The sequence below is a fragment of the Eucalyptus grandis genome, chromosome 4 (assembly GCF_016545825.1).
Source record: "Eucalyptus grandis isolate ANBG69807.140 chromosome 4, ASM1654582v1, whole genome shotgun sequence".
Taxonomy (NCBI): domain Eukaryota; kingdom Viridiplantae; phylum Streptophyta; class Magnoliopsida; order Myrtales; family Myrtaceae; genus Eucalyptus; species Eucalyptus grandis.
Window position 1 is genome coordinate 26,968,381 of NC_052615.1, and position 15,637 is coordinate 26,984,017.

Here is a 15,637-nt window from a genome sequence, read left to right on the forward strand (position 1 = left end):
ATACTCCCGTAATCTTTTCTATTAGGTAAAGTTATATACAAATGAGAAGAAAGAATTGTGTATTATTTGGATGAATAGCGTGCCACACTCAAGTGTATTTATACCCGAACAATATGTACAAGTTAGCTAACTTAGGAAATAAACAAGATTACAGGATGAATTAGAATGTTGTAGAAATCGATGATAAATGTGTAGTGGGCTAATGAAAAGATTACATTTCTAATGATAGTGGGTGATTCTTGAGGAACACCTGCGTCTTCCGAAAGCCAGCACAGCCCATCGAGCTCGGCACAAGTATAATAGAAAGCGCGATACTTAAAACTCGGCGCTAAACAGTAAATAATGATTCAATGATTTGCTCCCTACTACGCGAAGAAATCAAGAAATTGCCGGGGAACACACAACACCCTTGCTGTAGAAATGTGATTTTCGATGTCTCCAGCACAGTCCGCATTCGAGTAGACATGTAACTCCAGGCCGATGCATAACTCCAAGCTGGTGTTGGAATGAAAACCATAAGATAAAATTCCCATCATAATGTATCGCAGAACATGTAGCATGACAACGGAGTGAATATAACCCGCGAGACATTAACTGACTCACCGTATGAATTGTGATTGTTTTGTCATAGCAGGGTACCATTAAGAAGGTCCAGCCCGGCGTTAAGCAACAGTGGGCGGAAGTGATCTCATCATCTGTCAATCCTGCTCAAGAGATAAATCTAATGCACATTATGCTTGAGTTAGATAAGAGCTATATGAGTCAAAATAGACTTTTATGCCCAAGAAATAATCAAGCAAATCCAGGTCTTTCAACTCAAATTGACAACTTCCGACCCAAAGAAAGAACTCCAGATGACGACATATATATTATTTTAGATTAGCAGTTCCCTTGATGTCATCTCCTATAGATAGTCATATCACCCACATGAAGCAAAAGTAACAAAATGGCCTTGATCGTTCTGACGAGCAAGTAATGCTTTGTCATGAGAGTTGGGATGGAATCCAAGTTGCTCCATAGTAGTATTCAATTTAGCAAACCACACGCAAAGTGCCTGTTTCAATTATATAAAACACTCGATAATCTATTTTAGATGTATTCCCATGGCTTTACGAGAACTTAAAAAGTAAGCAAACTGAAATGGGACCAAGGTCTACGCTCAAATTCCTCACCTTAAACTGTTTCGCTAGTGTAGTTGAGCCACTTTCTGAAATGAGGGGAAGTGCTATAAGGCTTTACATTAAGGTTTTGACGTAACAAAACTTGCACTATCTTTTCGTACTTAGGTATACAATGTGCCATCGGTAATGATTCTAATATAGTGCCACAAATTTTCTAGCCGATCCTAAGTCATTATTCTTTTTTATTGGATTCAATAGGAACTATTTCGTTATATTGGACAATGATATGATCCTTCACGATAACTTGAATTCTCTCGTAGATAGCCACTTTAAAAGTAATCTAAACCCTTTGCAATTGAACATGATAAATTGCACTCAATTGGGTTCAAATTGACATACTAAGTAAATATATAAGTGCTCAACAACATTCATTGTTAACTCAATAAGGTAAGTGAATCACGCGCAACGGATTTATAGCTTCACTTTAACAATATAATGAAGCTTTTCCGACACATATCTCAATTAAGTAAAAGAAGAAAATCATTATTAGATAATTAGAGAAAGGAGACCATGCCCCATTATCTCGTCTTAGGATTTATCTTGTGACAAAAGCATTTTCATACTTTCTCTATAGAAATGGATTGTTATGGGTTATATTCTATTAAAAACTTATATTTAAGTTGAGAGTCATAGCAATGGGTTACTATGCTAATTTCTTTCTCATTAGCCAACTATTAATGAATTGACGATCGAATCATAATAATGCTAAAAATTAAGATAACAAAAATTAAACTTACCAGAAAACAATGAGAAGGTTTCAATTTAAATTCATGAAGTGTCAGAAATTTAAGAAGCCGTTTAAGAAATTTGTTTTCTAAATTAAGATTGAATCCTCCATTTGGTATTATAGTCTCTCTCTTTTCCCCTAAGAGCTAGGCTATACTTTTCGAGTCACTCAGTATAACATATGGGTTTTCCAAATTGATGATCAAAGTTTGGCGGAAATCATTCTTTTCAGATTTGTTTATAAGAGGAGAGACGATTTCGATTGGTGCAAAAATAGTCATCTTTCTTTTCTTCTTTTTCCAACGAGTTACGTGGGGGAGGAAGACTTTTGAAAATTTTTAATACGACAAAGCAAATGACGGTGAGTATAGGTACAAGAACATGGCAGCAAAAATAAGGAGAAACCCGAAGCTTTTTCTTCCTTCCTAAGCATTTCTCCTCCCTTTCTTGTCTCCTCTTTCTTCCCTTGACCCGTGCTCGGAAGGTCAAGCGATAAGGGCGTCTCGGAAGGAGGAGGAAGGAGGCGAAGAAGCTGCTCATCAATCGTCACTCCGCTCGCTTCTCGCACAGGTACGAGCTTGTTCTCTGATTCTTTTGTTGCTTGCAGTCCTCGCTTGAACTCTCACGCAATTTATTATGTCGGATCGCTCCCCAGTCAAAGACCCTGCTTCGTGCCAAAGATGCGAAATTTTCCATGTTTTAGTGCATATGGTTTGATGGGTACCTGTGTTTTTTGCGAAATTTGGGAACTTGGGGCGTTGATCACCCGTTGGAGGTGTTGAGTGTAGGTGGATCGGATGTTTTGAGCGTGCTTAGCGACTTCTTGAATGAGGGGGGTTTTAACTTTTGATGTTGTTGAGGTAGTGGTGGTTCAATGGGGGGTCCAAGCCAGAGACAATCATCGACCTTGTCGTCTCGCCTCTCGCCATTGGCCGAGCCCTTCAAATTGAGCAAGCCCTATCAGCAGCAAGTTTATACTCACTCATCGGAGCATTCTGTTGACAATTGGCAAAGTCTCGGTCCTTCCATTGCGTTGGTCCATCCGTTTTCCGGTCTTGAATTGGAAAGCGACGTGCGGGGTGATTGCAGTTACTCTGTTTATGACTTTGGATCTAAAGTCTCCGGCTTTCCTTATGATTATCAAGATTACCCATCTGAGGCATCCCAGGATCTCAGTGGTTATGAAACTGTATCCGTAATAGAGTCGTCTCATGTGAATTGTGGCAAAGACGTTTCCAATCGGGTCTGTGATGGCCAAATCAGTGGAGTTGAGGATGAGGGTACTCAGGATAAAAAGGGAAGCAGCAATGGCTGTCAGCGGAGCATTGTTGTTGAGGGGAAGAATGCTAGTGATTCGACCGCATATCAGCTCTTTGCAAAGCAAGGTCAGTAGTTTCTTTTCGAATTTAGATGTTTTTTCAGTCCTGTTGGGTAGGCTGGATAATGGAGGTGAGATATGATTATTCTTGTCCTATCCAGTGTTCAAGATCCCTTTCAAATGGAAATAAGGGCCAGTACTGTCTCTTGCATTTATTGTTCTAAGATAGTAGTGCTGTATGGTCAGTAATTAGTTCTTTCTCTTCTTATTTATGTTTCACTTGGCTTGATTCTCGTTGACTAAACTTTGCCTCTTTTTCTGGTTGTTATATTTAAGTGTCTCTAATTACTAGTATGTAGATCAATGTCTACAAAGGTTTTAATTTAGTGCTTACATCCTCTAAGCTCGTCCATGTTATGGTGTAATAGATGCTATGGCTTGTTGCTGATTATTGCGATAGCATTCATCTAAACTAGTCCATGTTATGGTGTAATGGATGCTATGGCTTGTCATTGTGGTAGCATTGCTTTGATTTGGGAGAGTCGTCCAATTTTTCAGTCAAATTTGTCCTGCACGTTCAGAAAATCTTTTTGCACCTCAATCCTGATGGCTATTTTGAAAATTTGCTAGCGAAGAACTAGACTACTTTGTAAGATTAGACAAAAAGCAACCACATAGTTGGTTTCAGTTCATGTCAGGATACCTGCGAAATTTAGTATTTGGAAGTCTGTATTATATTGATTTTTTTGTTCAATTCAAATTCATCAAGACTTTATTAAGGACTTGCTCCTCTTTTTGGCTCCAATCCAGTGGTATGCTTGACTCTTAGCTATAGTGGTTATAGATCTAGATATTAAAGGTCTGTTGTGTTTGGTATCATTTACCTCACAGAACCTCTATAACATGGCATGCCATTAGGGTGCTCCAATCTTGCTAGGTCTCTGGTCTGGATTTTGCCAATATTCTGACTCAACTATCTTGGCCACTTGTCTTGAATCTTTAACTTTTGAGTGGGCTCTTGAGGATCATGCACAGATTCCTTTTCGTCACCTGTTTTTGTTACTGTTTGCCTCTGAATGGAAACAACTTCACTAGGTATCAGGATGGCGTGGACTGATAATAATATGTAAGTTTATCCAGGCCCTCATCAGCAGCCCCCGGACAGTCGTAAAGCTTTTGATATAGTAATTTTGGCTTATCAACTGTTTTTGGCTTGAGCGACAGTTCTCTTACTTGCGTTTTCTTTTTTTTCCTTTGAGCCAAGCAAGATAGATGTTCCTTGATGCTTCATAATAGTAATGTAATGAGCTTTTGATTTTTTGGATCTCTTTTTTAGCCAAAAAGTATTTTGGATGTTTAACAGTCTACAGGATTTTTCTTTGCATAATGTTTGTAGTAAGAAAGAAAAATTTGTGTGATGCATGGAGGGAATGAGGATTTGAAAACAGTATGAGTTTGGTGTCACTTTGTCTGCTCATAAACTTATCTCTGCAGGGAGTAATGCTTCTAAAGGATCAAAGAGCTTCCGCGAAACTTGTAACGATCTCTGTATGGGTTATTTAGAAACTTTTGCGAGAGACGATCAGGTCAAATTCCAAGGGACAGAGCAAAAAAAAGCTGAATGTACCTCATTTTCGGTACTAGATCCCAGTGTCATCCCCTTAAAGCTTTCAGTTTCAATGGATCAGTATACCTCCACAGCCTCCCCAAATAGTTACAGTCCCTCACAATGTCCAGCAGATTTGGTCAGAGGGAACAACGATTATCCCACCATTGTTTCATCTGAATCTGAGAGATGCGAATCCCAGTTTGAATCTCCTAAAGAAAAAAGTGCAGATACTCCTTTTCCAGGTACAAATCATTGTCAAGCTCTGGGTTTTGGGCAGTCAAGCATTGATGAAATAATTTCTCCCTCCAATTTTGCTGCTTCAAAACCTCCGAGTTGTAGTGGTATTGGGGCTTTCAACAGAAGGGAGATTTTTTCTTGTGATAGTACATTGGAAATGGACTTTCCTGCTTATCAGGAGAGAGTTGCTACTCTAAAAGGTGAGGAGAGAAAAAGTCAGAGATTAGAAATTGTCACGAATGTCGAATCTTTGCCTATAGTTAAATGCCAACGGAAAGCTGCTGAAGGAAGTAATTTTGCCCAAGGTTCTCTTTTAATGCTCGAAAAGGATGGGCTCAACCAAAATGAGCTAGACGAGAGTGATGACGACGAAGATTCACCTTGTTGGAAAGGACTGAAACTTTCACCATTTGCATTTAGAGAATCTGAAGCTTCAGATCATCAACTTGATGAAGCTCCTGATATTAAACTTCATGAAAATCGATTGGATGCAAGAAAAAGTTTGAATCCCCTAGCACCTGTTTTTGTTCCTCAAAATTTCGAACATAAGTTGTGTCTCAAGGAGATCGAATGTGCACAGAATGATTCCTTGTCTTTCCAAAAGTGTGCATCTTCTGCTCCTATCCCATTGTCTGAAGTACAGACAATGCAATGTGACAACATGGCAGGACTCTCCAATTGGGAAGGACTGAAGGTAATTGGCCCTCAGCGCAGGGCCGATATGCATAAACCTGGCCCAGAACCTCTTCTGAAGGGAAAGACGTGTAGCTTTGCTAAGGTTGATTATGGTGTCACATCACCATTTCTTAAGGAGGATTTTATTACACATACCAGTAATTTTGGCAGGGGAACAAATCTTGAAGTTCCAGGGAACATTATCAATGATATCACATTTCCCAATGCAACTAGTGTTTCTGTCTCTGCAGTGGTGCATGTCTCCGAGGCAAAGTCACTTGAACAGTGGTCTTCTTTAGGAGTTGGAGAGCCCTCTTACACTGAGGCTCGTTCCAATGTATCTGAACTAGTGTCCACATCACCAAGGACAGAAGTGGATGTACTCGTGAATGCGATGCATTCTCTGTCAGAATTGCTTATAGATAAGTGTGTGAACGGATGCATGCTGAGTGATGTTATGCATGACAGAATCCAGGTTGTAATCAGCAATCTCTCAAATTGCGCAAAACAGAGGGAGAGACAGTGGACATCTTTGGATGGATCAAATATTCCCGGGATCTTGAGCTTTTCAAACAAGTCCACTTATGCATGCATGGTATGATTTGGTAGTGCTCTTGTTATATTTTCATTCTCATCAGTAACTGGAATATAGACAAATAATATATTGGGGAAAAGAGACTTCTGACCTAGGGATCTGCATATTGCGCATTAATTGATCTAGAAATTTTCATGCCAGCTCTCTGGGCATGCTAGTTTATGAACAATTGAGGAGCATGCTCGTTTGCCAACGACTTTTCTGCCAAAGTCTATGACAGGAAATACAGTTTCCTTTTGGAGTTGCAAAAGGATGATGAGTTTTTTACTGCAATATCCCCGTATCTCTAAGGAATTTGCCAAGGATCATATTATTCTTAGTTAGGATATTCTGTTTTTGCTCTGACTTGGCTGCATATTAGGAAACGATTAAATATTCTTGAAATAAGCTATTTACACTATGTTGAAGTACAATGAAATTGACAGATTTGCTATGTAGAAGTCTGCAATTTTGTGCTGTTTGACAGGGATGAGGATTGTGGTCTGAATGCCGGTCCAACTTTATGACTAGTCAATGAAAAGCTAGGAATGTGGACTAGTCAATCAGCTGCTTAAACATTTATATAATGTCGTCTAGTTGTAACTTATGGGTCTGAGCTTCACTAAGTAACTACTTGATGCAGAATACTGATTCAGTGCTGTCAAATAAAGAGTTGCAGGATGCTCGTTCTCTGGTCAGCAATATAAGCAGTGGGATTCCCCAGGTAATATCTGCAACATTGTGTTAAATTATATTTATTGACAGTTGTCTTCACTGAGAGGACATAATACTAGATGGCTCGTGGTTTGTGAGGTGCAGTTCAATGATAAGAGTATGGAAGCTGGTTATGTTGAGGACCGAATGAGTCCCCAGACTATATTATATAAGAACCTATGGCTTGAAGCGCAAGAGGCATTACATGCAATGAAGCACAAGGCATATGTTGCACGTATAAAGTCCAAGACATAGTTTCACCAGAGAGAACACTTAAGTTTCGCTTGATGGTAGAAGCTTGATTTTGCAGGTAAATCATGTTCTCTTTAAATTTTAGATATTTTCGATCAAAATCAGTGAACTTAAGTTTTAATCAGGTGATCGTGCTTTTAACACAATTTCAACCATGTCATTCCATCAGGTGTTAATGGATCAAGTAACAAAAGGCTGGCTCGACAGAAAAAAGACATGTCACTCTATCCACGTGTCATATGGCAACTCAGCATGTTGGTAACTTTCCTATTGAACTTTTGATGAGATGAAATGATTGAAATCATTTGGAAGGACAATGACCTGATTGGAGGTTTTAAGTTCGGTGACCTGAAAGAACGTAGCTGCAAATTTGGATTATTGTCCGAGTATCTTGCCTTGATTTTGCTGTATGAGAATATGAGCTATTCTTTGCCGCTCAGAGTGAGTCATTATGAGACTTTGAGAGTTTGTATTTGATCGTAGATGTTAGCGGTCTAGAGATGGTGGGGAAGGGGAACTACACGTGTTTGAGATGACAAAAGAAACTGTAACCCACGCACAAGTTTATGTTTGTGCATTGTTCATGAGAGCATATGATTGCCCTTGATGGCTCAAATGGTCCGGCCGGATATGCATGTTTTGTTTCATTAGAGGGAACCTACTGGTTTCTCTCTCTCTCTCTCTCTCTCTCTCTCAATGTCATGCAGATTACATAGTATTTAGCAACAGGGAGTCATCACAAAATGGAGATATGTGTCTGTGTGTGTGCGCACACGGGCATCACAGAGATGATCATCTGAACACGGTATGATTGTAAACACTGAAGAGTTCTGTGGTCTTGCGTAATCAAGGGATGGACGGTCCATGTTTTTAGATTTTGGTCAAAAGACAGTCCATGTTTCAACAGCAGGAAAATGCCAATGCCTCAGCCCAAAACTGAAAACAAGAAAGAACATTACCACAGCCTCACATCTAGTGGGCCAATTGCGTGTAGCAAGCTTGGACTGATGAGGGGCAGCCATCCGAGTCAAATCCAGCTCAATCCTTCTTTTTGTAGATGCATACTGAGCAAGAATGTATATCGCAAGTTGTATCTCTGTCGCACGGAGGGTATCTTTATAATTACGTATAGATCGGTGCGTATTTGGTCACGCATTGTATATGATCGGACGTCTGCATCTCATTCAGAATGAATCGTATCTCGGTCGCCAGTGTCATAACGCACCCATGGAGACTTTCCCTTTCCACCATCACCCGATTTACATGCACACAAGATGGACAGACCCTAAATTGCACACGAGAGAAGCAGCTTCAGGATTTTTATGCATGCATGCTTTTCCAACGGTCTGGGAAGTTCAACAGCCCACTGGACTCTCATTACTCAACAGAAGAATTTGAACAGCTCTATCATTTAGACAGAAGAATATGAGGATGCGAGATGGAGGTTGAGCTGGCGAGCAAATGGTGCAGCACAGGTTGTCTATGTAATTTATGCCAAACCCTGACTGACTGACTGACACCCCCAACATGTTTTCGCCTATGGGATCGATGCTGTTGGACATTAATACTCTCTACCATCGTTTTCACTTTTATCGAACCTGCAACTTGACAGAGAGAGCAGCTGTGTAGGTGCGGCTGGGTTAAAGGTGAAGGGGCATCAAAAAGTGCTTGAATATCGACAGTGCTTGAATGCCACTCTTCAAGCAATGTGGTACAAAAGCGAGTGACACTGAAACAGGAACTCGTCCCTCTTTCCCAAGACGCTAGGGCTTCCCCCTTACACGTCCTTTGTGGAACGGTGGATGCACATAAGCTTCGCCCTGTCATTAGGGGCTCCATCTTTAGGAAGGAAGGCAAATAACATAAGTTTCTTCAACAACAGAACATGAATGGTTTTTTTTTTTTCCCTGATATAAATTTGCGGGTAATAGCTCGAACTGTCGAGCTAAGAATATATTGAAGCCAAGCGGATTATGAATGTGATCATCTTGTCTATTAACGACCAAATTACAGGATCCACACGTTATTTCCCTTCTGATTGTCTTATCGAACATGGTCCTCACATGTGGCCTTTATACTTCCAACATGAACTTGCTCAGCTCTAATTGTTAAGTACTCAATAACTGGTGGAAAGGAAAGAGTAATACCATGTTAAAATGGCAAGGGAATAGATGGGACCTTCATCAAAGCAAAAGGGGTTTAATTCATTGGACCTTGATGTAGTGGTAGGATCACCAATAGTCTTATCTTATTTGCATATATGGTATATGTTCACTTCACGTGTCATCACCAATTTCACTCCATTAAACTGGGCCAAACTATAGTCATGTTTCTTTGCAAGCAAAATATGAAATGATACTAACGATCCCACTAGTTTTTGCCCCATATTCAAAACCGTCTTTCTACTTCTTCTTTTTTAAAAATTCAAAATAGTCCCTTTACTTTTTAAAAAGTGCGACGTCTACCATTGCATCATTCTAGGTTTGAATTTTGCAAACATAAAATTGACGTTGTAAAAATTGCTAACGTGGACTTAATAAGAAATTTACAAGATTTTTGTGAACTCTCAGTATCTGTGCATTTTGCAAAATTCCCTCTCCCTCTCTCTTTTATCCGCGAAAAAAGTTTAAGGAACAAGATTTGCATGCTCTAGGCGATGTCGTGTTGGTCTTGCCAACTCAACACTCCGAAAGTAAAAATCAATCACTTGATTAATGGTGACAATTTTAAAAAAATACAAGGACCACATCGGATAAAGTTTTGAATTTCGGGTAAAAATAGAGGAAATAGCAGAGCAGTGCCATTTCACCAAACCACGAATGTCCACAAACGGCCCAAGCAATCTCTACACTTTGATCATAGTTCGACTGTCATGATCTCGCGAACTGTCACAAATCATTACAGACTGGCCTTGTTTCTTTCCTCTTCTTCCCCAATGCTTAAAGAAGTGGGTTAGAAAATGAAGAAGCTCTTTCCATACACAGAGAGAGAGAGAGAGAGAGAGAGAGAGAAAGAGATGGGACAAAGTAGCGAGGTGACATCACTGCTTGTGCAAGTCCCCTCAAATTGCTTTGGAGCGGTACCACACAGAAACATTGCAGGCTTAGATGCCGAACGACCTGTTGGAAGTACAAGGACAATCCATGTAGCATTCCACGCAGAGAAAGCGACAAGTCATGATTGTGGGGACTCTTTTTTAGAAACTTGGTTAATTTGGTATCCCATCTCTTGATGAAGCCAAGCCCATGTCACCACATTCGATTCCAATGTCATTGTCTCCTCCCCTAATCAACATGTACAAGAGGAAGAAAAACGTAGAACTTTAGATTCTAACATATCTAGACAAAAACCCTATACATCTAGTCAATTGTTATTATTCATACACCTCTTGGTTACAATAATTTTGCAGCGCCGTAGATATTGCTAGAATGTTTTAAATGCTACTACATCGAAACTAACTTATTATGTTATGCCAAGTGTGTAGGAGTAGATGGATTTAGCGTTCCTCTTTAACTTGGGGAGGAATTCCCACTATTTTTTCCCACATGGTCCATGCGATCCATATGGTCCATACTTTGATGATCACATTTGTATCCATTAAAACCAAAGTGATGACGTGACATAAGTGCCTCAAAAGCATTCAAAAGAGGAGGAGGAAGAAGAAGAATAGGAGAGTTGGGCTGAGGCTGAGCAAACCAAGTGAAGCGACTGGCATTAAAAAAGAAAGAGAAAGATGGGATTGGAAAATTAGGTCTGGTTGGAGTGAAGAAGACGCAAATTGGGACAAGAGAAAGAGATTGGGATTGGAACTCAAAAGAAGAATCATCTAAAAAAGGAAAAGGTAAAAAGGAAAAATAGGGGGATTGAATAGCAAAATAGGGGCAGCCTGCGGGGGGATACCTAAGCAATAAAATGGGAGGGTGTACTCAGCATTAAATGAGGTCGATAGACTGGGGTTTTGGACAAAAATCCGCCCGCCCTTTACCAACCCAGGTGGCTCAGAAATCTCTCAGATTATTATTTTTTTCGTTCATGCAGCTCCTTATAAAATGAAAGGAGGGCCCACACTAGTGTCCCTACATTGCCTCTTTTCCTTTTTCTTTTCCCTCTTCTAATTTCCAGGAGAGGAAAACAAAAACCACACTCGTGAAAGTCGAACGAGAAGTGGCCCTTGTCTTCTTCGGTTCTAATGTGGATTCGATTCATCATGGTTGCACATTCTCCTGACCGTCCGATAGAGCTAAATTTTTCAAAATGAGTCATATAAAGACATTTCTTTAACTCATGTATAATAGGCTAAGTTATAATATATGTTATTTATATTTAGTAAATGAGTTTGAATATAATATGAGTAATAAATGGGATATGTGCATTATAAGTTCTAAGACTCTGCCGTGAAAGTGTAATTAAATTCTAAAACTTTCAAAAAGTATAATCAAATCATAAAATTTATCAAATTGGTGCAATCGAATCTTTTTGTTAACACCGTAAATTTGTTTAACAGAAAATACCGACGTGGTATTTTTAAATTAATTTATTTTTCATACATGGCATTTTTTTTATTACTTTTTGCTCTAAATCTTAAGTAAATAATAGTAAAAACTAAAAAAAGCTAAAATAATTTTAAAAATTTGGAAAAGATAGACAGGGATCATAGCTGGGCACTACAACGCCATTCATTACCGAAGGGTGGCTGGCCATCGCTGCCCAAGGCGAGGGACAATGCTTTAATCTAGGTGATGCCGGTCCTCGTGGCCTAGTGAGAGTCATCGGTCATAAGTGAGGGCTAGCATCACCCAAATTTGGGTGAGTCGTGCTGGCCCTAGCGAAGGTGTTGCCCATGTTTGGGTGAGCTTGTCGGCCCTTGCCTAGGCTGATGGCCTCGCTCGGGTTGGCGAGGGAAGGCAAGCGACTTTCGCCCGTCCCTTCGATGATGGGCGGTGATGGCAGCACCCAACCATGATCCTACCCCCTTTTTTCTAGTTTTTTTTTAATTGTTTTAGCTTTTTAAAAACTTTTTACTATTCTTTAAAAAAAAAAAATGCCACGTAAGAAAAATAAATAAATTTTAAAATACTATGTCAATTTTTTTTTCGTGAGACAAATTGACGATGTTAGTAGAAGGACTCAATTATACAAATTTGACAATTTTTATGATTTGATTGCATTCTTTTGAAAGTTTTAAAACTCAATTGCACTTTTGTAATAAGTTTTAGGATTTGTAGTCTATATATCCCTTCATTTCCCTTCTAATTTTTAGGAGGGGAAAAAACCACACTTGTGAAAGTCAAACGAGAAGTGGCCTTTGTCTTCTTTAGTTCTAATGTGGATTTGATTCTTCATAGTTTCAGATTCTCTAGACTATCCCATAGAGCTAAGTTTTTCAAAATAAGTCATAAAAACATTTCTTAACTCATATATAATGAGCTAAGTTATTATATATGTTATTTATATTTAGCAAATGAGTCATAAATGGATTTACAATTTATATAGACCAAACTTACCTTTATAACTTTTTCTTCATTATCTCTTGCCCTCATTTGATCTTGTGCTTACTCACTCCACACTCTTACCTTAGTTTAGGTATGGATGGATTTTTCTAGATTGGGTTAAATAAGGAAGTGTCTTGGTAATATGAGACAGGTTGGGTATGAGTCACTAGATTTGCATTGCATGGAAATGTATCAAAATGAGTTAAATGAGTCTATTTAGGTTAGACCATTTTCCATTCAATCCGACTTGACCTAACCCGACTCCCTCATTTGGCTAGTCTACATAGAGCAAAAGCATATGTATCTCTCATAATTTACCTGTTATGTATATGAAAGATGGGCTGCCACCAAATGGAGATTAATCGAATGCCAAAGAAAGAGCTTCAAAATTCCATTATTAGCAAAATAAAAAAAAAAAGATCATGCTCGAGGAAACCCAATATATCATCCATAAAAACCGTGATCTTGCGGTATCTAATGAGCAACTCCTATATATACTTAAATTTAGGTTAAGAACGATGAGTGGACGCAAAAGTGACTCGCTAATCAAAATATAAAAAAAAATCAGTCTTGAATATAAATCATTTTCTCTGCTGTTGGCATCTTTGTGTATGTAATAAAGATCCAACAAGAAAGAAGACCGCGAGTGCAAGCCGTGAGCGGGATCACCGATCGATGGAATCGCGAATTTTATAATGTTGGATTGTAGATATAGCAACAAAGTTCCTGGTGTGTACTCAAATCAAAGGGGCAAGAAAGAAAAAAAGAAAAAAAAAAGAAAAAGAGTACGGGGATTGTATGGGCATGACCTGTAACTATCATCCCCCTACCCCACACATACATAACATACCTACAATCCATTTTTTTTTAATTTTTAATTTTTTTTGCATGAAAACATACATACATACATTCACTTGTCTATTATTGTGGGTAGTTGCCTGGGATCGGCTGCCCCTCTTTTTGCACTGTCATTGTTAATGCTCTGTCACAACCTCTCCATCTCTCTCTCTCTCTCCTAGTACTTTTGCTGCTGCTTCTATGCACTCCCTTCTTTTCTCTCTTCACTTTACTGATTTTCTTGCTGAGAGAGAGAGAGGGAACAGCGGAAGATTGGAAGTCCAGACAAAACCAGCTCACCAGAGCCGTCCGATCTTTGACACGTTTGAAGACTCAGAGCCCCAGGTCCCAAATGGATATGCTGTCCCATTCTCACTCTTTAGCAACGTGGAATGTCTAGTTGGCCAAGAATTCGGGGGCAAAAAAAAAAAAAAAACAAAAAAACACAGGAAAAAGGAATGAAACCCAAGTTCCATATTCAGTCGATCTATAGTCCCATCAAGATTATATCAGCGAGTGCTCTTCTGGGCTTGTTTTGAATAGACTGCTAAAGAAGGAAGAGTCCGAATTTTAATTGCCCATGTTTTGAAAGGAGAAGATGTGTGAAAACTCGTAAACTTTCCTTTTACCCATTTGGCCTAGCATTGGGGATGTAATAACAGATAGCATGATTTACTGTCAAGAACCCCATTTGAGGTAATCGACTCGTTTGATCGTTCTCCAAAGAGAGCATTGGAAATAACCCCGCAAGATCCCAACCAGGCGATCAATTAGAGTGCCATCTTACTTATAAGATGAAAGTCGCAAGGCTCCATTTTTATCCATCATGGTCCTGAGCATGGGGAAGAAAATGGAGATCCATATGACATCGGGGTCCGTATGCCTTTTTTTACCTGATGAGGATCGACCCGTAAATCAGACGATGCCTTGTTTTTTTTAATCAATACTTTTTTCCTTCTGAGAAAGAAAAGTCCAAAGCAGGAAAGAGACAAGAAAAAGGCGGACATGATCAAAGATGAAAAGGAAAATCGCATCACGGGGGAAAGAATGTGGTGCATTGAATCCCGCAGGGAAAAATATCAAACGTGGTCCATGCAGAAACAATATTCTAGGAGCGTGAAACGTACATCGCATGCGCTCGTCTCAGAGAGAGAGAGAGAGAACGTGTTTTGCACTGTACAGATGGAGATGGGGAGTATTTCCCATTTATTTTTCTGGCATTGATTACGCCTATGCAAACCCTAACCCTCGAAGTCATCTTTCTAGGGTGGGGACTCCCTCCTTTATGTATGTACATGCTCAGTTCAGAGAAATGAGATGAGCAAAGCTCTCTTTTCGTGTTGATTTTCTTTTAGGGAGATGGGTTTTGGTGGCTGAAACAGGCGAACGCACACAAACAAAGCATCGAAACAGAGAAAAGGAAAAACCAGCGGGTACAAAGTATGATTAGAGCTCCGCCTTTTTCACTGTTGAACTGAGTCATTGGAGGGCAGGAAGTTATGGGGCACCAAACAAGAACTGACACAGCGACAATTTAGATGTGCGGGTTTGTGTGGGTTTGTATAGGCTGATAATGATAAGACTGGGGTAGCTGCTAAGTCCTAAGTTAAAAAAAAAAAAAAACATTATTAAGTGGGAACAATTCATAGGAGTAGGGTAGACAAAGGCTCTTGGATAGGTGGGGTTGGTTTTACACCGAAACGGGTGGAATCATCAGCTTGAGGAATTGATAGTTTAACCAATTCCCTCTTTTCTTCCTGTTTGTATAATCTCTCTCTCTCTCGGGGTTGGATCGAGTGACCCATCAGTACCTTCCACCTTTAAACGTATGAGCAGAAATTGACCACACATATGCATCCCATTTGCAGTACAAGCAGCAGAAACAAAGACTTAGCCCTCAAGAAGTTCATATTTTACTGCAGTACAAACCAATCTTGCATACAAGAATACCCAGAAAGAAAGAGAGAGAAGGAAAACAAGAAAGATGAAAAAGAAAAAGGGCTTAGCATACACTGCCAAGTC

The 15,637-nt window shown here is 39.5% G+C and overlaps 1 protein-coding gene across 4 annotated transcripts; it reads left to right on the plus strand.

Annotated features, from left to right (window-relative positions):
* The first annotated feature begins 2,344 nt into the window (after window positions 1-2,344).
* LOC104428343 lies at window positions 2,345-7,936 on the plus strand. 4 transcript variants are annotated; one of them, XM_010041342.3, is made up of 6 exons: window positions 2,345-2,477; window positions 2,563-3,292; window positions 4,720-6,341; window positions 6,964-7,044; window positions 7,140-7,344; window positions 7,456-7,936. In XM_010041342.3, the coding sequence occupies exons 2-5, from the start codon at window positions 2,782-2,784 to the stop codon at window positions 7,287-7,289; spliced, it is 2,364 nt and encodes a 787-aa protein (XP_010039644.2). In that variant the 5' UTR covers window positions 2,345-2,477; window positions 2,563-2,781; the 3' UTR covers window positions 7,290-7,344; window positions 7,456-7,936. The 4 variants fall into 4 exon arrangements, with proteins under 4 accessions (XP_010039644.2, XP_010039645.2, XP_010039646.2 ...); XM_010041343.3 differs by having other exon boundaries at window positions 2,350-2,477; window positions 2,772-3,292; XM_010041344.3 differs by having other exon boundaries at window positions 2,357-2,477; window positions 2,768-3,292.
* Window positions 7,937-15,637: the final 7,701 nt, after the last annotated feature.